The 24,163-nt window shown below is 42.4% G+C and overlaps 1 protein-coding gene and 1 long non-coding RNA gene across 7 annotated transcripts in view; one reads left to right on the top strand and one right to left on the bottom strand.

Annotated features, from left to right (window-relative positions):
- Positions 1-24,163, top strand: part of VAV1 (vav guanine nucleotide exchange factor 1) — a 141,004-nt gene that overhangs the window by 55,321 nt on the left and 61,520 nt on the right. For 5 of the 6 annotated variants that reach the window (XR_009764428.1, XM_061639412.1, XM_061639383.1 and 2 more), the window contains 4 exons: positions 866-961; positions 5,788-5,856; positions 21,988-22,091; positions 23,928-24,027. Coding sequence is in view for 5 of the 6 variants with exons in the window: in XM_061639412.1 (XP_061495396.1) it covers positions 866-961; positions 5,788-5,856; positions 21,988-22,091; positions 23,928-24,027 (369 nt within the window). In the remaining variant the exon portion in view is untranslated. The remainder of the gene's footprint in view (positions 1-865; positions 962-5,787; positions 5,857-21,987; positions 22,092-23,927; positions 24,028-24,163) is intronic. The other variant, XM_061639393.1, reaches the window with a different exon arrangement.
- Positions 3,056-24,163, bottom strand: part of LOC133390617 (uncharacterized) — a 71,811-nt gene continuing 50,703 nt past the window's right edge. The window contains exons 3-4 of the long non-coding RNA XR_009764437.1: positions 20,054-20,216; positions 3,056-5,523 (exon numbers count right to left, since the gene is read on the bottom strand). This is a non-coding gene — a long non-coding RNA (uncharacterized LOC133390617). The remainder of the gene's footprint in view (positions 5,524-20,053; positions 20,217-24,163) is intronic.

The raw sequence follows: 24,163 nt of genomic DNA on the forward strand, positions 1-24,163 counted from the left end.
TTGGATTATTACAATGCACTGTAGGTGGGGCTGCTCTTGAAGATAACTTGGAAACTTCAGCTGGTCAAAAATTCAGCAACCAGATTACTGGGTGGAGTTGCTTTTAGTGCAAAACCCTTGGTTCTTAGAACAGTTATATTGGTTGCCGTTTCATTTCTGGGCCCAATTCAAGGTGCTTACGTTAGTATTTAAGAGCCTAAATGACTTAGGCCCCAAATGTCTGAAAGACCAGCTCCTTCTCTCCAGACCCTCTTGGGTATTGAGATAGCAAGGGAGGGGGCTCTTGTAGTTCCACCACCCTCAGGAGTTCAGAGTGGTGATGCCCCAGGGGAGGGGATTCCCTGTGGTAGACCCTTCCCACAAAAGTGCATCTGGCAACTTCACTGTACAGTTTTAGGTGAATGCTGAAGACGTATCTCTTTACCCTGGCCTTTGACACCTGAGACATATATTTTTAGGATTCATCCTATTTTGTGATTTTAGGTTGTTTTTAATTGTTTTTAATGCCATATTTTAACATTGTTGTAACCTGCCCTAGAACCTTTGGGTGAAGGACGTCAGGTAATACAAATTAACATCATCAACAACATAGTATTTTACAGTTTTCACCAGCCCTGTACATCTTCCCTAGTGGTAATTTTAGAAAGATTAAATAAAAGAAAAGCAGGTGCTTAAGTATTATTACTGTTTTACAAATGGGAAACCTGGTCCATTAGCATACTAATTTCATTAGAGTGACCTACCGAGTGAATGTTTTGGGGTGAATTTGTACCTGGGTCTCCTGGGCCAAGACCCAGGCTTCATCCACTGGGCCGAACCATCTCTTTTGATAACACAGTTCTTCATGATGTTGTATGTTCTACAGCAGAGGATGACTGAACTGGATAAGAGGAAATGTTGCCTTCAAGAGATCCAACAGACAGAGGAGAAATACACAAGCACATTGGAATCTATTCACCAGGTATTTATGTGTGATGGCAATTTCCTTCTCAGATTGTTGTTTTTCTCTCTGTCACACAGTCAGGAAGAGCAGCTTATTAGGGTGGAATCACTTATTAGGGTAGGCACAAGCACCATCCCAAATCTAGTTCTCTCCCTCTTCTGCAACTCACCAGGTTATGCGATGTCCTCATGCTGTGAGTTTCCTCACCCCTGCCAGCGGTAGCCAGTGATGTGGAGCAGGGGCAGAAAAATTCACACAACCTGATGGCATCAGGTCACAAAGTGAGTTGCACCAGCCATTAAGGTATTTGAGGGAGACATAAAAATGGATATGCCATTTTTGGTAGCAGCCCCATGTCTGCTATAATGTCTAGTTCAGAGCTTGGAAGATTACTTTTTAAAAGTAATAAATTACAGTTACAATTAAAGGTAAAGGTATCCCCGCACTTATAGTGCGAGTCGTTTCCGACTCTTAGGGTGATGTCTTGCGACGTTTACTAGGCAGACCGTATATATGGGGTGGGATTGCCAGTTCCTTCCCCGGCCTTTCTTTACCCCCCAGCATATGCCAGGTACTCATTTTACTGACCACGGATGGATGGAAGGCTGAGTGGACCTCGACCCTTTTTACCGGAGATTCAACTTCCTCCTTCCATTGGAATCGAACTCCGGCCGTGAGCAGAGCTTTCGGCTGCGTTACCACCGCTTACCACTCTGCACCACGGAGGATCCTCACAGTTACAATTACATGGCCCAAAAAAGTAGTAATTACCATTACAATTACAATTGCTCTGAAAGTAACTGATTACTTTGCTTTCCCCTAAAAGTAATCACTACAATTACATTTCAGTTACTTAAAAAAACACCTACAAGGTGCTGGCCTTGGCTGTTGCACATCTAAGTAGCCTAAAACAACAACATTACAAATAACATTACACATACAGAGGTAGTAGAATAATTCTGTTTATCCATAAGATAGCAGTGGTGGCCTCTCTGCTGGTAAGGGAGGTGGGGAGGGAGGCAGAGGCCACTACTCAGATCTTTGCACGTCAAACCAATTGCAACCCTGCCCCCATGCCCTCAGCCAGCCAGCATAATCTCTCTCATTTAACTACCTCCCAGACCCTGCCCTGCCACCAACTAAGGGACACTCACCCAAGCAAATATTTTCCCCTGAGATGCAAAAAAGTTAAAATACTGCAAATGCAGCACAGCCAGAGAGGGTGGTGGAGGCCACTTTGTGTGCCAAGTGCAAACACAGTATTCTCTCTCTCTCTCTCTCTCTCTCTCTCTCTCTCTCTCTCTCTCTCTCTCTCACACACACACACACACACACACACACACACACACACACACACACACACACAGAGAGAGAGAGAGAGAGAGAGAGAGAGAGAGAGAGAGAGAGAGAGAGAGAGAGAGAGAGAGAGTCATCTTTCACCTCCACAGTTCTGCTGCTGCCTCCTTCTCCTCCTTTATCTATGTTTTTGCCCTCTGGCTCCTTTTTCCCTCCACTCCATTCTTCACCATCACCATCTATGTTTTTAAATGATTTTCTCCACTCCATCCCATCTCACTCTCCACCTCATCCCTCGTTGCCTCCTACCCACCCACAAAGAGTGATGCTGCACAGAAGCCCAGTTTGATGCACATGATTTTCATCCACAAATCAGAGGAGTAGAAGACTCCCCTGCTTCCCCCCCCAAGCAATGCCCCAAAGTAATGCTGAAAACATTACAATTACTCCTCAAAAGTAATAAAATTACTCCTAGTTCTATTACAATCAAAATGTAAAGGAATTACCCACTCGTTCCTCAAAAAAGTAATGATTCATTACTTGTAACTAATTACTTCCAAGCTCCGGTCTAGTTCCACCCTTTGTAGCAACAAGGAAGGGAGAGTGTAGCCCTGAGTCTTATAGACTGAAAGAAGGACCCCCACAGAAGCTTCTTCCTCTTCTCATAGTGTTTAATGCTAAAGTGGGCACGCAAAATGTAGCACCTGCTTAGGAAATTTCCCCTCAGTATAGTGTATTTATCCCTTGTCAGCTAATATGCATCTTGCCCCCAGTATTTGTTTTAGAGAATTTATATACCACTTTTTATTTGTATGATGAATTACCAAAGCAGTTTACATAAAAAACATGTTATATGCCTTCAAATCGATTATAACTTATGGTGACGCTATGACTCAGCCACCTCCAAGATCTGTTCAGGTCTTGTAAGTTCAGGTCTGTGGCTTCCTTTATGGAATCAATCCATCTCTAGTGTGGCCTTCCTCTTTTTCTACTCCTTTCTGTTTTTCCCAAATTGTCTTTTCTAGTAATCATGTCTTCTCATTATGTGTCCAAAGTATGATAACCTCAGTTTCATCATTTTAGTTTCTAGTGATAGGTCTGGTATAATTTGTTCTAACACCCAATCATTTGACTTTTTCGCAGTCCATGGAATGTGCAAAGCTCTCCTCCAACACCACATTTCAAATGAGTGGATTTTTCTCTTATCTGCTTTTTTCACTGACCAACTTTCACATCCATAAATAGAGATTTGGAATGCCATGGTCTGAATGACCCTGATTTTAGTGTTCAGTGATACATCTTTGCATTTGAGGACCTTTTCTAGTTCTCTCATAGCTGCCCTCCCCAGTCCTAGCCTTCTTCTGATTTCTTGACTATTGTCTCCATTTTGGTTAATGACTGTGCCGAGGTATTGATAATCCTTGACAAGTTCAATGTCCTCGTTGTGAACTTTAAAGTTACATAAATCTTCTGTTGTCATTACTTTAATCTTCTTGAGGTTCAGCTGTAGTCCTGCTTTTGTGCTTTCCTCTTTAACTTTCATCATCATTCGTTTCAAATCATTCCTGATTTCTGCTAGTAGTATGGTATCGTCTGCATCTCTTAAATTACTGATATTTCTTCCTCCAATTTTTCATACCTCCTTCATCTTGGTCCAATCCCGCTTTCTGTATGATATATTCTGTGTATAGATTAAACAAATTCAATATCCTCCTATCTCCCACCCTTTTTGATTGGGTACCAATCGGTTTCTCCATATTCTGTCCTTACAGTAGCCGCTTGTCCACAGTATAGGTTGTGCATCAGAACAATCAGATGCTGTGGCACCCCCATTTCTTTTAAAGCATTCCATAGTTTTTCATGATCTACACAGTCAAAGGCTTTGCTGTAATCTATAAAGCACAGTGTGATTTTCTTCTGAAATTCCTTGGTTCGTTCCATTATCCAATGTATGTTTGCGATATGGTCTCTGGTGCCTCTTCCTTTTCTAAATCCAGCTTGGACATCTGGCACTTCTCACTCCATATATGGTAAGAACCTTTGTTGTAGAATCTTGAGCATTACTTAGCTTGCATGGGATATTAAGACAATAGTTTGATAATTACTGCATTCTCTGGAACCCCCTTTCTTTTGAATTGGGATGTATATTTAACATATACAGTCTGTGGGCCATTGTTTTGTTTTTTTATTCAAAATTTGGACAGATTCAGTCTCAGTAACTTGTAGCAACTCGATTGATATGCCATCTGTTCCTGGTGATTTGTTTCTTCCAAGTATATTAAGAGCAGCTTTCACCTCACAATCTGAAATTTCTAGTTCTTTATCATACAGTTCCTCCATGAATGAATCTGTCATCCTGGCATCTCTTTTATAGAGTTATAGAGTTCTTCAGTGTATTGCTTCCATCTTCCTTTTATTTTATCTCAGTCGGTCAGTGTGTTCCCCTGTTGATTATTCAACATCCCTACTCTTGATCTTTTGGAATAGTTTCTTCAATCATCCATTGAGGTCTTTCTTTTTAACTAGAGGTATTGTCTTTTTTAAGATCCTCCGTGGTGCAGAGTGGTAAGCGGCAGTAACGCAGCCGAAAGCTCTGCTCACGGCTGGAGTTTGATTCCAACGGAAGAAGGAAGTGGAATCTCCAGTAAAAGGGGTCGAGGTCCACTCAGCCTTCCATCCATCCGTGGTCGGTAAAATGAGTACCCGGCATATGCTGGGGGGTAAAGAGAGGCCGGGGAAGGAACTGGCAATCCCACCCCATATATACGGTCTGCCTAGTAAACGTCGCAAGACGTCACCCTAAGAATCGGAAACGACTCACACTACAAGTGCGGCGACACCTTTACCTTTTTTATTGTAATGTTGATAGGTTCCATTTCTTGCTTGTCAGTTTCTAACTTTCCCTGGTTCATGCTTTTCACATTCTGTGTTCCTATTATGTACGTCATATAACTCCTGACTCTCCTTTCTCATCTGTGTGCATCAGCCTCTGGGCTTCCTTTCGGCTTTGACCCAGTTATGTCATTAGTCACAGCACTACTTGTACTTGTCCATTGTTCTTCCTCAATAGCTTGCTGAGTGCCATCTGACCTGGGGGTCTCATCTTCCAGCACTATCTCATGTTGCATTTTGGATACTCTGTTCCTAGGTCTGGTGTCTCAGCTTTGACCATTCCGCCTTGGGTGCCCCTGCTAGGAGTCTAGCCTCTTGCTCAAGACTCCTGACGGCATTGCTGTCAGCTTCTTTGACAATCTAAAACCCCTCACCATGTTAAGGTGTACATCCTAGAGGGGACATAAAAAACATAATAAAATGGAATCAATAAAATCCAATTATTAAAACCAGATCAGAACATCAGGAAAAATATACAAAACTAATTATCAGTCAGTAAAAATGGTCTGAGGCAGGTTCATCATAGAGATTTTACCCCACTGTGGTATTATTCCCAAGAGCATTGTATATTTTCCCATAGACATGAAGCCATTCTCTTGTTACTGTGCTTGTTATGCTTCTTACCTGATGTTTCATCCCAATTGTGCTCTTTCCAGCACTTTGTGAAACCTCTGCAGCTGTTTTTGCAACCTCAGGACCTGGAGAATATTTTTATTAACACTGAGGTAAGATTTCTACAATTTCACGTACATTTGTTAAAGTAGTCCTCCTATAGCTCAGCAGTTCTAGATATATTCAGTGTACCACATTAATGTTTCCCATTGTCAAAGAGGTAAATAAGTTTTGCTTAGTGTAGTAATCAGATTATAATAAAGTCTTCATGGCTTTTAGTAATAATGTTGCCAAAGTTTGTAATTCCCTGGCTCAGAATGTGAACCTCAGTGATTTGTATCAGCATTATGATCCCATAGTTATTCTGTGGCTCAGATTGTAAAAGGTGCCAAAAAAACCCCAAACTCTTAATTCTCTCCTAACTGCCCAAACATTTTCACATTCCCCAGTCGTTACCTAGAGATAGACTTATTCTGTTTCTGGCCTGTGTCACTTCTGCATGTTTTTACTCATAGTCCAATTTCTGCATCAATCCGTTATATCTTGCAACAAATGTAATAAATAATAATTGATTGTTATATGCCTTCAAGTTGTTTACGACTTATGGTGACCCTATGACGCAGTGACCTCCAATAGCATCTGTTATGAACCACCCTGTTCAGATCTTGTAAATTCAGGTCTGTGGCTTCCTTTATGGAATCAATCCATCTCTTGTTTGGTCTTCCTCTTTTTCTGCTCCCTTCTGTTTTCCCCAGCCTTATTGTCTTTTTTAGTAATCATGTCTTCTCATTATGTGTCTAAAGTATGATAACCACAGTTTCATCATTTTAGCTTGTAATGATAGTTCTGGTTTAATTTGTTCTAACACCCAGTTATTTGTCTTTTTCGCAGTCCATTGTATGCGCAAAGCTGTCCTGGAACACCACATTTCAAATGTGTTGATTTTTCTCTTATCTGATTTTTTCACTGTCCAGCTTTCACATCCATACTTTCATTCATCATTTATTGGCGCTCACTCATACCCAAGTAAGATTGTCTTCCAAGTCTTTAACAATGGGTCCATAAGTGACTGTGGAGGCCAATTCTGGATCCACACAGCCTCCCACAGTGAGGACATAGGTTTCTAGATGAAAGATGGTTGCGATGGGGATTTGTTTGACATGCTTAGCTCGTTTGTCCCGTTCGCCCTGTATTTGTGCTACTTCAAAGTCCACAGCACCTTTGGTAATAGCCGGCCTCCATTTCGGACGTTCATGGGCCAAGACTTCCCAGTTCTCAATGTTCATGTTACATTTTTTTAGATTTGCTTTAAGAACATCTTTAAACCTCTTTTGCTGTCCACCGATACTCCGTTTTCCATCCTTAAGTTGGGAGTAAAGTAGCTGCTTTGGAAGACGGTGATCAGGCATTCAAACAACATGGCCAGTCCAGTGAAGTTGATGTTGAAGGATCATTGTTTCAACACTGGTAGTCTTTGCTTCTTCCAAAATGCCAACGTTACTCCGTCTGTCTTCCAAGTAATTTGCAGAATTTTCCGGAGGCAGCGTTGGTGGAATCTTTCAAGAAGTTAGAAGTGGCGTTTATAAATGGTCCATGTTTCACAGGCATACAGTAAGGTCGATAGTACAATGGCTTTGTAAATAAGCATTTTGGTCTCCCTGCAAATATCCCAATCCTTGAACACTCTACGCTTCATTCGGGAGAATGCGGCACTCGCAGAGCTCAGACGATGTTGAATTTCAGCATTGATGTCAGCTTTTACAGAGAGATGGCTGCCAAGATAAGGGGAAGTGCTCAACGTTCTCCAGCATCACACCATTAAGCTGGATTGATGGTGCTACAGAGGGACTAGTTCGCCCCTGTTAATGAAGCACTTTGGTTTTGTTAATATTAAGTGAGAGCCCAAGCTTTCCATATGCTTCTGCAAAATCATTTAGGATGGTTTGAAGATCTTTCTCTGAATGTGCGGAGACTACATTATCATTGGCATATTGAAGTTCTACAACAGAGGTTGACATTACTTTACGTTTTGCTTTCTGCCTACTGAGGTTAAAAAGCTTTCCATCTGTTCAGTATATGATTTCCACACCAGTAGGAAGTTTCCCCTCAATAAGGTGTAGAATCATAGCAATGAAGATAGCAAATAAGGTAGGAGGAATGACACATCCCTGTTTTATGCCTGATCCGACTCTGAATGGATCACTCTGAAAGCCATTGTTATCCCAAATTGTCGCTGTCATGTTGTCATGAAGGAGTTGCAAAATATTCACAAATTTATCAGGGCATCCAGTTTTCAGAAGGATGGTCCAGAGAACGGTTCAATTCACAATATCAAAGGCCTTAGTCAGATCAATAAACGCCATATATAAAGGTTGATTCTGCTCCCAACATTTTTCTTGAAGCTGTTGTGCAGTGAAGATCATGTCCACTGTCCCCCTGGAAGGGCGAAAACCATTTTGAGATTTGGGGAGGACATTCTCTGGGATCTGCAGGAGGCGATTTGCGAGGATCTTTGCAAGGATTTTACCTGCAGTAGCAAGAAGAGCAATACCTCGATAGTTCCCACAATCTGTTCTATCACCCTTCTTAAAAAGGGTGATAATTATGGCATCCCTAAAGTCTTCTGGGATCTCCTCCCTCATCCAGATGTTTTTGATGAGCTGATGAAGTTGTTGTGGAAGTTCAGGCCCACCTTCTTTAAAGACTTCAGCAGGAATCCCATCAGGTCCACTAGCTGTTGTTCTTCATTTGCTTGATGGCTTTACTGACTTCATCCAAATCAGGGGATACTGCAAGCTCGACTCTAGTTTGTTGTTGTGGAATTTGTGAGAAGTCCTCACCAATCACAATAGAGTTACGATTAAGGAGGTCATGGTAATGCTCTTTCCAGCGCAGTTCAATAGACTCTTTGTCCTTAAGAAATTTGGTACCATCCATTGAAGTTAAGGATTTTTACCGTAATTTGTTGGTCCATAGATGGCTGTGGCATAAAAAAAGCCCCATGCATTGTGAGCATCTGCAAACTGCTGGATTTCTTGAGCTTTCTTTATCCACCAGACGTTCTTAAGTTCTCTAGTTCTTCTTTGAACCTCAGCCTTTGCACTGGCATAGATTTCTTTCTTAGCAGCCCAGTTAATGTCTTTCTGTCATATCTGGAAAGTTTTCCTTTTCTTGTTGATGGTATGTTCAATCTCACTATCATTCTCATCAAACCAATCCTGATGGTTCTTAGTTTGGTATTCAATAGTTTGTTCACATGTTGCAATAATGGATGTCTTCAGTTTAATCCAGTGTTCCTCCATGTTTTTAGGGAGTTCCGTTGGTAGATGTTTCTTGAGAATTGTTTGAAAACAGGCTCGCTTAATAGGATCTTGAAGGGCATGGATCTTACACCTTGGTTTTCTTCCTTGGAGCCTACGTTGAGGAACAATATGAATGGCTATAGTGGACCGAATTAATCAGTGATCTGTCCAGCAGTCATCAGCAGTCATCATGGCCCTAGTGAGGAGTACATCATGACGATCTCTGGCACGGACAATTACATAATCCAGGAGATGCCAGTGTTTTGACCGAGGGTGCTTCTATGATGTTTTAAATTTATTTGTCTGGCGAAAGAGTGTGCTTGTAATAACAAGATTATACTCTGCACATTTAGTCAGAAGTAGAATTCCATTCAGGTTGCAAATTCCATTTAGGTTGCCATTGCCAACTCCTTTCCCAATGGTTTCTGGCCATAAATTGAAATCATGCCCAACTCTTGCATTGAAATCGCCCAAGAGGATAACATAAGAACATAAGAAGAGCCTGCTGGATCAGGCCAGTGGCCCATCTAGTCCAGCATCCTGTTCTCACAGTGGCCAACCAGGTGCCTGGGGGAAGCCCGCAAGCAGGACCCGAGTGCAAGAACACTCTCCCTTCCTGAGGCTTCCGGCAACTGGTTTTCAGAAGCATGCTGCCTCTGACTAGGGTGGCAGAGCACAGCCATCATGGCTAGTAGCCATTGATAGCCCTGTCCTCCATGAATTTGTCTAATCTTCTTTTAAAGCCATCCAAGCTGGTGGCCATTACTGCATCTTGTGGGAGCAAATTCCATAGTTTAACTATGCGCTGAGTAAAGAAGTACTTCCTTTTGTCTGTCCTGAATCTTCCAACATTCAGCTTCTTTGAATGTCCACGAGTTCTAGTATTATGAGAGAGGGAGAAGAACTTTTCTCTATCCACTTTCTCAATGCCATGCATAATTTTATACACTTCTATCATGTCTCCTCTGACCCGCCTTTTCTCTAAACTAAAAAGCCCCAAATGCTGCAACCATTCCTCGTAAGGGAGTCGCTCCATCCCCTTGATCATTCTGGTTGCCCTCTTCTGAACCTTTTCCAACTCTATAATATCCTTTCTGAGATGAGGCGACCAGAACTGTACACAGTATTCCAAATGCGGCCGCACCATAGATTTATACAACGGCATTATGATATCGGCTGTTTTATTTTCAATACCTTTCCTAATTATTGCTAGCATGGAATTTGCCTTTTTCACAGCTGCCGCACACTGGGTCGACATTTTCATCGTGCTGTCCACCACAACCCCGAGGTCTCTCTCCTGGTCAGTCACCGCCAGTTCAGACCCCATGAGCGTATATGTGAAATTCAGATTTTTTGCTCCAATATGCATAATTTTACACTTGTTTATATTGAATTGCATTTGCCATTTTTCCGCCCATTCACTCAGTTTGGAGAGGTCTTTTTGGAGCTCTTCGCAATCCCTTTTTGTTTTAACAACCCTGAACAATTTAGTGTTGTCAGCAAACTTGGCCACTTCACTGCTCACTCCTAATTCTAGGTCATTAATGAACAAGTTGAAAAGTACAGGTCCCAATACCGATCCTTGAGGGACTCCACTTTCTACAGCCCTCCATTGGGAGAACTGTCCGTTTATTCCTACTCTCTGCTTTCTGCTTCTTAACCAATTCCTTATCCACAAGAGGACCTCTCCTCTTATTCCATGACTGCTAAGCTTCCTCAGAAGTCTTTGGTGAGGTACCTTGTCAAACGCTTTTTGAAAGTCTAAGTACACTATGTCCACTGGATCACCTCTATCTATATGCTTGTTGACACTCTCAAAGAATTCTAATAGGTTACTGAGACAGGACTTTCCCTTGCAGAAGCCATGCTGGCTCTGCTTCAGCAAGGCTTGTTCTTCTATGTGCTTAGTTAATCTAGCTTTAATAATACTTTCTACCAGTTTTCCAGGGACAGAAGTTAAGCTAACTGGCCTGTAATCTCCGGGATCCCCTCTGGATCCCTTTTTGAATATTGGCGTTACATTTGCCGCTTTCCAGTCCTCAGGCACGGAGGAGGACCCGAGGGACAAGTTACATATTTTAGTTAGCAGATCAGCAATTTCACCTTTGAGTTCTTTGAGAACTCTTGGGTGGATGCAGGACTTCCGGGAAGGGTGACTTAGCCTGTGCCTGCTTTTGAGACGGGCTCCTGCCTCAAAAGAAGCTTATTCAGATATATCAGTCAGTTTTTTCTTTTTTTTTTGACTGATTAAACTTCTCCCGGGTAGGGAGAAACGAAGAGATTAACCTCAAAGCCTATTTTTGTTGGGACGACCAGATCTCATTAATTTATGGGACGAGGTCCAGCCGACGAAGGTGGGACGGATTTTCAACAGCAAGCTCTATCTGTTAAAGCGAAAGTTCATCTTATCTTCTAAGAGAGAACGCACTAACAGGCAAGCACCCTTCTTTCTATATTTTTCTTTTACTTGACTTAAATTGTTGCTGTTTAAAAGAGATTTGCCAGATTGATCGGTTTTTGACATTTCACTGGGGAGCCGTAACTTCTCTCTGCTACGCACTAATTAATAGCTTATCTCTGTTTTTGTTGCAAAAAGCTGTCCTGGATTTGCATTCTAAAGATACACACAGAAGAGGGATTTCTATTCCAGATTTTTATTTTGAAAAATATTATACTGTTTTGAGACTACTCTCTTTTTGGTCTATTTTATTTTGACGAATCTGTTTCTTGACGATTGCCATTAATTGCTTCGATCCTGGGAACTGCATTTTGTTTACTTAACTATTGGAGAGATAAGGCTGTCTGCTCTGTTTATACTGTGATGTCACCAAGTTTGGAGTATTAACCCAATTGTTGCTGAAATAAGAAGTGGTTTTCCTATATTTTTCTTTTAAAATGGCAATTAAGAAAGTGGCTGAGAATCTGGAAATAACTATGTTTCAGAGAATAATGAATGAGATTGAGATAACGAAAATTGAATTGAGTAAAATGAAGCAGGAGATTAAAGATATAAGGGTCCCTGTGAGAGAGGTGACCCTGGAAGGGGTCCCTGTGAGAGAGGAGACCCCGGAGATTGGAATAGGGGTCCCTGTGAGAGAGGAGACCCTGGAGACTGGAATAGGGGTCCCTGTGAGAGAGGAGATCCCGGAGATTGGAACAAACGTGGAACAGGAACAAGATTTGGAGTCTATGGACTTTAGAAATAAAATCTATTGTTTGGAACTTAATGTTATCTCTGAAGAAATTAATGAAGATTCTAGAGATAAAGTTATCAATGGCATGGATTATCTTCTGGACTGGAATGATGTGATGGAGCCCAATATAGAGAAAATCTATGGAATTAACTGCAGCCATGTGACAATGGAAAAACTTTTAAGAGATGACCCAGTGTATTTTGAAAAAAAGAACAGAGATATGATTTTACAGCAGTATTTCAGCAACTTATTCAGAATGGATGGCAAGAAAATATTTGGGATAGAGGTAATTCCCATCAGACTCTTATTATATGACTATGGCTTTGACAGCAAGATTATTATGGAATACTGATAATGGAAGATTGGATATTGAAATTACTGGACTTAACAAGACTACTGAAGATGGAAGATGGAAAATGGAACTAATAGAGATAATAGAACAATGGCTACTGAAATTACTGAACCTAACAGATTCTGATGTGATGGATTAATTGAAATGTTTATTTTGACTATGGTTATGACAATAAGATTATCATAATTAGTAATGAGATGGATTAATCGATATGCTTATCTGGAAAAAAAAATTGATAGATATATTTCTTAAAGAATTGAAACCTCTCTTTGACTTTTTGTGGAAAGAATAAAGTAATGTTTATGAGATTTGATGATTAAGTAAGATAACTACTGGAGGAAAGTGATTTTATAATATGACTTAAGAGACAGGATTGCTATATATTATAGACTTATAACTGATTTGATCTTTGACAAATGGGAAGTCAATATTTTACTCTTTATTTTTTATTTTTTTTTTTTTCTTTTCTTTTTTTCTTTTTGTTTAACTATTTTTGATTTTGTTTTTTGTCTTTGAATGTTTTATGATTTTGTCTTGTATGTTTTATGAAAATCTGAATAAAAATTATTGAAAAAAAAAAAAAAGAGAACTCTTGGGTGGATGCCATCCGGGCCCGGTGATTTGTCAGTTTTTATATTATCCATTAAGCTTAGAACTTCCTCTCTCGTTACCACTATTTGTCTTAGTTCCTCAGAATCCCTTCCTACAAATGTTAGTTCAGGTTCAGGGATCTGCCCTATATCTTCCACTGTGAAGACAGATGCAAAGAATTCATTTAGCTTCTCTGCAATCTCCTTATCGTTCTTTAGTACACCTTTGACTCCCTTATCATCCAAGGGTCCAATTGTCTCCCTAGATGGTCTCCTGCTTTGAATGTATTTATAGAATTTTTTGTTGTTGGTTTTTATGTTCTTAGCAATGTGCTCCTCAAATTCTTTTTTAGCATCCCTTATTGTCTTCTTGCATTTCTTTTGCCAGAGTTTGTGTTCTTTTTTATTTTCTTCATTTGGACAAGACTTCCATTTTCTGAAGGAAGACTTTTTGCCTCTAAGAGCTTCCTTGACTTTGCTCGTTAACCATGCTGGTATCTTCTTGGCCCTGGCGGTACCTTTTCTGATCTGCGGTATGCACTCCAGTTGAGCTTCTAATATAGTGTTTTTAAACAACTTCCAAGCATTTTCGAGTGATGTGACCCTCTGGACTTTGTTTTTCAGCTTTCTTTTTACCAATCCCCTCATTTTTGTGAAGTTTCCTCTTTTGAAGTCAAATGTGACCGTGTTGGATTTTCTTGGCAATTGGCCAGTTACATGTATGTTTAATTTAATAGCACTGTGGTCACTGCTCCCAATCGGTTCAACAACACTTACATCTCGCACCAGGTCCCGGTCCCCACTGAGGATTAAGTCCAGGGTTGCCGTCCCTCTGGTCGGTTCCATGACCAACTGATCTAGGGAATAGTCATTTAGAATATCTAGAAACTTTGCTTCTTTGTCATGACTGGAACACATATGCGGCCAGTCTATGTCCGGGTAGTTGAAGTCACCCATTACTACCACATTTCCTAGTTTGGATGCTTCCTCAATTTCATATCTCATCTCAAGGTCTCCCTGAGCATTTTGATCAGGGGGACGATAGATCGTTCCCAGTATTAAGTCCCTCCTGGGGCACGGTATCACCACCCACAAGGATAATTTTATCCTCCTTAGGTATTTCTGATAAGATGGTGTCCAGCTGGTTATAAAAATTTTCCCTGATGTCTTCATCAGCATCTAATGTTGGTGCATAATTACTTAGAATAGTTGCCTGCTGGTTTTTGGCAAGTTTTAGCCGGAGAGTTGAGAGTTGTTCATTAATGCCAGTAGGAACTTCTGACAAGAGCTTCACGAGATTATTTTTAATAGCAAAGCCTAGTCCATGTATTTGTTGTTCTTGTTCAGGCAGTCTTTTCCAGAAGAAGGTATAACCTCCTTTTTCTTCCTTCAGTTGTCCTTCTCCTGCTCTTCGAGTTTGTTGGAGTGCTGCTATGTCAATATTAAAATGTCTCAACTCCCTCACAATAATGGCAGTCCTGCATTCAGGACGTTCACTATCTGTATTGTCCAGCAACGTCCGTATATTCCATGTTCCAAAATTCAATTGTCTTTTACGACCGCTAAGTGGTGACCCCATTGGACACGGTAATCCAGTCAGGAAGAGCAATAAGGCAGACTATGTTTAGGGCACCTTTTCTAGCCTCCTCCCCATACGGGGTGAGCAGAGTGGTTCCTGAATAGGACTGTTCAGTCATGGATATAGCTGCCGAACTACTCAACTGCCTCGGTCCTTGAGCCAGGATGACTGAGTCTGTATCCACCACCCATGTGCCGGTCAATGACTAGGGGCTTCCAGATTTCACAGTCCTGCCCCTGTCGCCATTCGCCGATCGCTATGGGACTTTTTGTTTGGTTTGGTTTGTGGGAAGACGCCTGTGCATGAATTTGTTTGATGTGGGGAGATCGGTGCACAACAATCAATAATAATAATAATAATAATTTAATTTGTGGGTCACCTATCTGGCCAATGGCCACTCTAGGCGATGTACAATTTAACAATACATTACATCATAATAAAATACATCATAAAATACAATATAACAATAAAACAATAAAACAGTTCCAGTACAGAGTAGTAGGCTATTCGTCGTAAAAATTTAACCCTCCCCGTAAGTCCCAAAGGTCTGTCTGAAGAGCCAGGTCTTCAAAGCTTGGCGGAATACATTCAGGGAAGGGGCATGTCGAAGGTCATACGGGAGGGAGTTCCAGAGAGTGGGGGCCGCCACTGAAAATGCCCTCTCTCTTGTCCCCGCCAACCTAGCTGTTTTAGTTGGCGGGATTGAGAGAAGGTCCTGTGTGGCTGATCTTGTTGGGCGGCATGGTTGGTGGCGCTGGAGGCGCTCCATCAGATAAACTGGGCCGAAGTCTTTTATCTGCTGCAGCCTTCATCCGCCTTCACAGCCATTGTAACATACACATTGTTATCCTCCGCCTGTTCTGCCGTTGAGGACATTCTTGGATCATTCTTTGTCTGGTTCTTCTCCCTTGACCTTACTGCCATGGATGACCCTGCTGAGAGTACATGACTCCCGATGGCATTGCTCATAGGGTTCATTGGAACACACAAGCCCACTCCCCACTACAAGGTGACGATCCAATGAGGGATATACATAGAGATATAGTACTCTTTCTTTGGAATTAGGATGTGTATTAAACGCTTCCAGTCTGTGGGCCATTGCTTTGTTCTCCATATTTGTTGACAAGTTTTTGTCAAAATTTGGACAGATTCAGTCTCAGTAGCTTGTAGCAACTCTGTTGGTATGCCATCTGTTCCTGGTGATTTGTTTCTTCCAAGTATTTTAAGAGCAGCTTTCACCTCACATTCTAAAATTTCTGGTTCTTCATCGTACGGTTCCTCTATGAATGCATCTGTCATCCTTGCATCTCTTTTATAGAGTTCTTCAGTATATTGCTTCCATCTTCCTTTTATTTTATCTCATTCAGTGAGTGTGTTCCCATGTTGATTATTCAACATTCCAGCTCTTGGTTTAAATTTCCCTTTAATTTCCCTTTAATTGGTCACGGGAATTAAAGCGGTCGGTACCTTGGGGGAAAGTGACCACGTAATGCTGGAATTCGCGATTCTGGGGAAAGCCAAAGAAGAATATAGTCAAACATGGACCTTGGATTTCAGGAAAGCTGATTTTAGCAAGCTCAGGGAAATGATGGGTAGGATCCCGTGGCTAGATAGACTAAAGAAAAAAGGAGCCCAAGAAGCGTGGGAGTTCATGAAGAACGTATTACAAAAAGCACAATCGCAAACAATTCCAAAGAGGAAGAAAAATGGAAGACATCAGAAAAAGCCAATGTGGCTACATGGAAGACTGGTGGAGGAGGTAAAAGTAAAAAAGAGCATGTATAAAGAATGGAAGGAAGGACGCATCACCAAGGAAGAGTACCGACAAGCGGCTCGGGCTTGCAGGAATAGCGTAAGGAAAGCTAAAACCCAGAATGAGCTGAGGCTGGCGAGGGAAGCGAGGAACGACAAAAAGGGGTTTTTCAGATATGTTCGAAGGAAGAGAAAGACCAAGGAAACAGTGGGACTGCTGCTCAATGAAGATGGCAAATTGTTGACAGATAACGAGGAAAAAGCAGAACTGCTCAACACCTATTTTGCCTCCGTTTTCTCCCAAAAAGGGAACAGTGTGCAACCTTGCATTGGTAGCAATCTCAGTAAGGGGTCGGGACTGCAGTTCGAGATTGATAAGGAGATAGTCAGGAAATACCTAGTTAACCTATATGAGTTCAAATCTCCAGGGCCTGATGAACTGCATCCCAGAGTATTGAAGGAACTTGCGGATGTACTCTCGGAACCTCTTGCCATCATCTTTGAGAAATCATGGAGAACGGGAGAGGTGCTGGAGGATTGGAGACGGGCAAACGTCGTCCCGCTCTTTAAAAAGGGTAAAAAAGAAGATCCAGGGAATTACAGGCCGGTCAGTCTGACTTCAATACCAGGAAAGATATTAGAACGGATAATAAAAGAGTCCATTGGCAACTATCTAGATGACAATGCTGTGATTAGTAGGAGCCAGCATGGGTTTGTCAAGAAAAAATCCTGTCAAACTAATCTCATCTCTTTTTTTGATCGGGTCACTAGCTTAGTAGATGGTGGAAATGCTGTAGATGTCATCTATCTAGATTTCAGCAAGGCGTTTGACAAAGTCCCCCACGTCCTTTTGATTAGCAAACTAGTCAAATGCGGACTACATGGAAATACTGTCAGGTGGATTCACAACTGGTTGGAAAACCGTACTCAAAGAGTGGTCGTTGGTGGCTCTGCTTCGGACTGGAAGGAGGTCTCGAGTGGAGTGCCGCAGGGTTCTGTCCTGGGGCCGATCCTCTTCAACATTTTTATCAATGACTTAGATGATGGGGTGGAGGGAAGCCTGATGAAGTTTGCGGATGATACGAAACTGGGAGGGATAGCTAACACAATGGAAGACAGGAATAAAATCCAAAGGGACCTGGATAGACTAGAAAATTGGGCTGAAATTAATAAAATGACATTCAATAAAGACAAATGCAGGATTCTGCATTTAGGCCACAAAAACAAAATGCACGGGTACAGGATGGGAAATACCCAGCTTAGCAGTAGTGCGTGTGAGAAGGACCTTGGAATTGTAGTGGATCGCAAGTTGAACAGGACCCAGCAGTGTGATGCTGTGGCAAAAAAGGCAAACACGGTTTTGGGCTGCATAAACAGAGCTATAGTTTCCAGGTCAAGGGAAGTAATAGTCCCACTATATTCTGCATTAGTCAGGCCTCATCTGGAATACTGCGTTCAGTTCTGGGCGCCTCATTTTAAGAAAGATATAGACAAGTTAGAGCGGGTCCAGAAGAGGGCGACGAGGATGATAGCCGGCATGGAGAACAAGTCTTATGAGGAAAGGTTGAAGGAACTTGGCATGTTCAGTCTGGTGAGGAGAAGGCTGAGGGGTGACATGATTGCACTCTTTAAGTACCTGAAGGGCTGTCACATAGAGGAGGGTACAGATTTGTTCTCTGCTGCCCCAGAGGGTAGGACTAGGTCTATTGGTTTTAAGTTGCAAGAGCGTAGATTCAGATTGGACATTAGAAGGAACTTCTTGACAGTAAGGGCAGTTCGGCAATGGAACCGACTGCCTAGGGAGGTGGTGGGATCCCCTTCGCTGGATGTCTTCAAGTAGAGGCTGGACAGCTATCTGCGGGAGATGCTCTAGCTGTGGATTTCCTGCTGTGAGCAGGGGGTTGGACTCGATGGCCTACAAGGCCCCTTCCAACTCTATGATTCTATGATTCTATAAACATTCCAAATGAGTTTTGTCTGTCATCCAGTTAGAGCTTTCTCTCTTTTTAACTGTAGTTTGCATTCTTCCCTGATAATGTCTCTGACTTCAATCCATAGTTCTTCTGTTTCTCTGTCAGCTAAGTTTAAGGCCTCAAATCTTTTCCTTATTTGATCTTTATATTATTCTGGGATGTTATTTGAATTGTATTTTGGCATTATGATTGCTTTGTTCTTCTTCTTTAGCTTTACTCTGAATTTCGATATGACCAGTTCACAATCTGTACCTTGGTCTGCTCCTGATATTTTGTAGTTGCCTGGTCGAACATGTCCCATTCCCATCCATTTTAATTCACTCACGCCAAGTAGTGTCATGTTGATACCTTTCATTTCTTGCTTGACAATTTCTAACTTTCCCTGGTTCATGCTTCTCACTTTCCTATTATGTACGTCGTACAACTCCGGACTTTCCTTTCTCATCTGTGCACATCAGCCTCTGGGCCTCTTTTTGGCTTTGACCCAGCTGCATCATTAGTCACAGTGCTACTTGTACTTGTCTGTTGGTCTTCTCTAGTAGCCTGGTGAGTGCCTGCTGACCTGGGGGTCTCATCTTCCATCTCGTGTTGCAGTTTGGATACTCTGTTCATAGAGGTTTCATGGTAAGAGGTATTCAGAGGTGGTTTACCATTGCCTTCCTCTGAGTTTCAATGCATCTTAGTCTAGTGTCTCAGCTTTGATCATTCCACCTTGGGTGCTCCTGCTAGGAGTCTAGCCCCTCGGTCTAGCCTTCTGACAGCATTGCTCTCAGCTTCTTAAACATTTTCAAATTCTCTCACCACGTTAAGGTGCACATTCTAGAGGGGGAATAAATAATAATAATATTATTTAAAAAGGTATTTTCTTCTGAAGTATCCATTTTAGGTTTTTTATATGTTTGCCAAGCAGGGCCAGTTCTAAAGGGCAGCCAGGTTGGGCACTGGCTTGAGGGCCCTGGAGCTACAGGAGCCCCTGAGGGCCCCTCTGCTCCCCTTCTGTGATCCGCGCCCCCCACTCCCCCCACTCACCTGTCAGCCGGCTTTTTAGCATTGCCCTTAATGAAGATGGCGGCCGCAGCTTCCCTAAGGTACTGAAGCCGCTGCCACCATCTTAGTTGATGGCAGAGATGTGTGCGCGTAGCACGCACGTGTGCCATCAACAAAGATGGCGGCGGAGGCTTCATTGCCCTTAGGGAAACTGCAGCCGCCATCTTCATTAAGGACAATGGTAAAGACTAGACAGGTAAGTGGGCGTGGAGGGGCGTGCACACCCACCCACCCACTGGGGGGCCAGGGCAAGCTGATGCCCAAGGGCCCCTGCATGCCTGGAGCCGGCCCTGTTGCCAAGTACTGTGTTCCAACATTCAGAGAAGTGTAAGGTCTGTTGGTTAGCTAAATTCCAATCCATGTATTCAAAAAAAAGTGATGGTCAGGTCGTTTCATAGAGGAATTTGCAAAGATCTAATTCAACCTCACTGCAGTGACTGCTATGGTAGTGGCAGATAGACCCCCTCTGGTATTTTCAGAAGTGCTAAGGCATGTAATTTGAGTTATTGGGGACTCCTTACAATGTCACAGATGCTTGGATGCAGTTTCTGGATAGTGAAGATTTTAATTCCTCCACACATTTCACATCTGCTTGTATAAAGAGTTGTCAGCATTGATTTTCAGGATCAAGAGATCATTCGAATAAAGACCATGGAATGACACTAAAGAAGGCACTTTAACCATCTAAGGAAAAGAGAATAGTAAAATTGTTAAAAGTTATTTTAACAAGAAGTTCTGCTAATGTTTATTTTATTTTACCCATTAATTAAAAAAACGTAAAGTCCTTTTATGACTGGACAACAACTCATTTCACTTAGAAACAATGCAGGTGAAATTGAGCTGAAATTGGGAACAGGAGGCTAGGGACTAGATTTCAGTGATCAGCAAGTTGGGCTTCAGTGTCCTATATAGCTTAATAACCCTTTCCTGTGGTTGTTATTTCCTGTCCACATGACATGACTGACTGTGTACCCCAGTCTCTGAGCCCTTCTCCCCAAATCCATCTGGTTGTTTGCCACCCAAGAAGAAAGCATCATGCAGAGGCATGCAAATATATTGATTTGCTTGAAACATCCTTGGTTCAAAAGACACCTAGCTGTGCTGAAAACATGGAATTAAAAGGTCCCTCTATGTGAACTTTTGGGAAGAGTACCACTGCTTGCTGTGGCAGGTAGCCCTAGGACAGATTGTTTATTTGGCTATAATAATCTCCATCTCTATCTTGCCAAGCTACATATTCTGTTTCACTTGTAGCCTAGATTTCCTTCCTTTCCTGTGTCCTTTGTCATCTTAATGTAAGAGTGTATGTATATAGGTGCCATTGCTTCCTACCTGTTTCCACAGCCAGAATGACTGACTTGCAAGGCAGAGCCATTCATTGTGGCAAGAGTTTTGCTGCGTGATCATCATTCCTGAAAGCAGTAGAGGCTGAAGCATGGCTGGTGGGATTCCATCCAAGTCACACTAACCTCTGGATTTATTGCCTTTCCCTAGATAATATGTCTCTTTTCCACAGAAACACTGTCATGTATGCATGAGATAGGAAATATAACTACCCTGTAGCTTGGTTCCAGTTTGTTGATGCCACAGAGCTGGCTCCAGCCCTTTTGGGGGACTGCATGGCCCAGAGGACGTGCAAGGTTGTATTTAGCATAGTGCTAACTCATGATCCCATCATCGCAAGGATTTCAGCTTGCACAATGGGACTTCCCCACTCCCCTCTAAATCTGTTGTAGGGGTTCCCTCAATCCTCTGGAGCAAATTTGGGGAGGTGCAGGGTGCACGAGTAGAGGAGGAGAAGGACGTCCAGTTGCACAAGTGGAAATTCTTTCACTGACGGGAAGCTTTAGTTGAATATTGCCCTCAAAGTTTTGTTTAAAAACAAAAACCCAGCAGGAAAAAGATAGGTGTCAAGGAATGGAGCCTGCCTAATTTCACATGGAATAGGGTTCCATAACTGTGTGACCAACACCCAAAGCCCTGTTCTATACCATTTCAACACAGTAAACATAACAACAAGTGGAATTTTATCTTTACAAAATCTCACACATAATTGTTTCATAGCAATTGTTAATGTTGGGCCTAGTGAGCAGCATACATGTCTTTCATGTGGACCAATAGGCGGAGATTAGCTCTACAAGAGGCTTCTTCAACTTCATGGAAAGGACACCCTTTCCCAAAGTATTTTGCAGTTTTCCCAGGAACCTGAGAAGATGTAATGATCGCCCAAAGACCCAAAATCAATGTCCCAAGTTCCCATCATTCCTTTTTTCCACAGTTTTCCTACAATTATGCTGTTGGAGACTGATTAAGATGCATGGCCTCCCAGGGTCTTTACAGCGGTCTGCAGAGCTCTGAAAATTCCGCCCACTGCCTTGGCTATAGAGTCACTGTTCTTGGTCAGTTCTTTTGCTAATTCATTATTCTTTTCACTCTTATTTTCTTACCATATCAGGAACTTTTGACAGTTCATCGGTGCTTTCTGGTAGATCTGAAAAGTGCTTTATCTTTTAGCAACTCTCAGAACCTCTACCAAGTGTTCATCAAGTACAAAGAGAGGTGAGTCCCCTCCCAACGCGACTGTGCCCATCCAACAATATTGTGGCCCCCAACAGAATGGCTTCCAGATGGTTCAGCATGTTGATGAAATTCTGGAATTGCAACCCAGAGCTGTCATCTCTCCCCCTGCCCTTCCGAAATCTAGCTCTCCCTCTGAATAGGCTCAGGGTGAATGGGGAAGGGGCGCTGCTTTTTCCAGGTTATTCTGTTGCCTCTGTCCCATTCCCATCTTTTACCTAGTACCCTTTCAGGTGCAAGAGACTGAGATGAGCAGTGAGTGAATCAGAAAGTCGTTGATTCAAATTCTACCTCAGTCATGGGCTTCCTGGTGTTAGGCATCTCACTGTCTATCCTCAGCTTCTGGCCCAACTCTATATTATGGAAAAATTAATATTGACCTATTTTACAGGGTTGTAAGCATTGCTAAGGTAACCTATGCAAAGAACACCGAACATTTGAGAACGGGTGGGGAACCTTTGGCCCACCAGGCTCCATTTGGCCCACAGTACAGATTTGGGCAAGCCATGCCCACCTGTCCTATACCTGATGTCATACATGACCAGGTAGGTAAGGCAGGAAAGGGCAGGGCTTGGCCAAAAGAGGCTTTGCAAGTGTTGCCAATTGAGAGCGCCTGCAAAGTCCCCTTGCACAGTTTCCAAAGTGCCTGACAAACCGCTTGGGAACTTCTGAAGTTTTGTGCAAAGCAGGGCTGTACTCCCATGCATCACCTGTTATATGGGCTGGTCAATCTTGCTTGGTCTGCGTGTGTAAGAGAGCTCCGAGCAAGGAACTTTTTCTTACACCTGTACCCAGTGCTAAGAAGGACTGACCCCCCCTGCACATCAGCTGATACAAGGGGAGGTCAATCCAGCTTGATTCAGGTATGTGAGAGGGCTCCTTGCAGGAAACTCATGCACCCAAACCTCAGTCCCTTATTCGGGACTTCAAAGCACCATGGAGACAGCAAGATGGTGCTAAAATGAAGGTTTTTTTCCTTTGTTTTGGCAGCTGCTTCAGTGCAAACTCTCAACTTTGAGACTTCAAAGGAACAAATCACTTGACATAATTATGATGTCAGGTGAGTGACGAGTGGCCACACCCACCTGTCAAATTAGGCCTGTGAGCCAGATCCTGATTAGGTTCTGGCCCTTGGAGCCAAAAAGGTTCCTCACCTCTGTTCTAGAAGAATTCTATAAAAGCTAAGCATGATGCTGATAATGTCCGTAAAGGCCATTTCATATGTTACTATTTCCTAATTGAAGCTCTGTCTCCATTAATGGACACATTTAAAAATCTGCATACAGGAAAAGTAATGTACACTGCAACGTATGAAGTGCAGTGCAAGTGTTTATTCTGCAATGAGTAGCAGAATGTTGTAGCTGGTATGTATTACTCTATGTAGAATACACGATTCTATACGACATGCATTGGCTTTCACTCCTACTCAAATCTGGAGCATGTCACTGAAAGGGTTCCCAGTTCTCCCAGTTTCATCCCATGGTGGGGTTTAATAAAGCCAGGACATTAAGATCCCTTGAAACCCTTTGCCCTAATCCCAAATATGTAGGTGCTACTTATGGCTTACCCAGTGATAAGGAAAATGCATTCTTCACCTGCTGAATTGTTCCAAAGCCTGTATGGAAACTAGGTACAACAGCTCTCCTCATTAGCCCTGGTTAAAATTAAGTCCTGGACTTTTCACCCAAGACCAGTGCCACACCTCTCTTGCCCAATACATGTGATACACAAGCCAGTGCCATAATTCATGCCCAGGTATTTGCCCAGACTGGAGCTAATTGGGCCTCCACTCATATCAGCTTCTCCCTCTTCATATAGGTTCTTGCTGTATGGTCGATACTGCAGCCAGGTGGAATCAGCCACTAAACACTTAGACCAGGTGGCCAATACCAGTGTGGATGTACGCATGAAACTGGAGGTGAGAGCTGCTCTTCTCTGTCATTCATGTGCTGGATTCCTACCATACCATTTCTTATCCATAGATCCTGGTGGTGGAGATTGCTCTGTTTATTAGCCTGCTCCAATGTTATCGTGATGTAATGTATGGTTTTTTA

The sequence above is a fragment of the Rhineura floridana genome, chromosome 1, assembly GCF_030035675.1.
Source record: "Rhineura floridana isolate rRhiFlo1 chromosome 1, rRhiFlo1.hap2, whole genome shotgun sequence".
In the NCBI taxonomy this organism is placed as follows: Eukaryota; Metazoa; Chordata; class Lepidosauria; order Squamata; family Rhineuridae; genus Rhineura; species Rhineura floridana.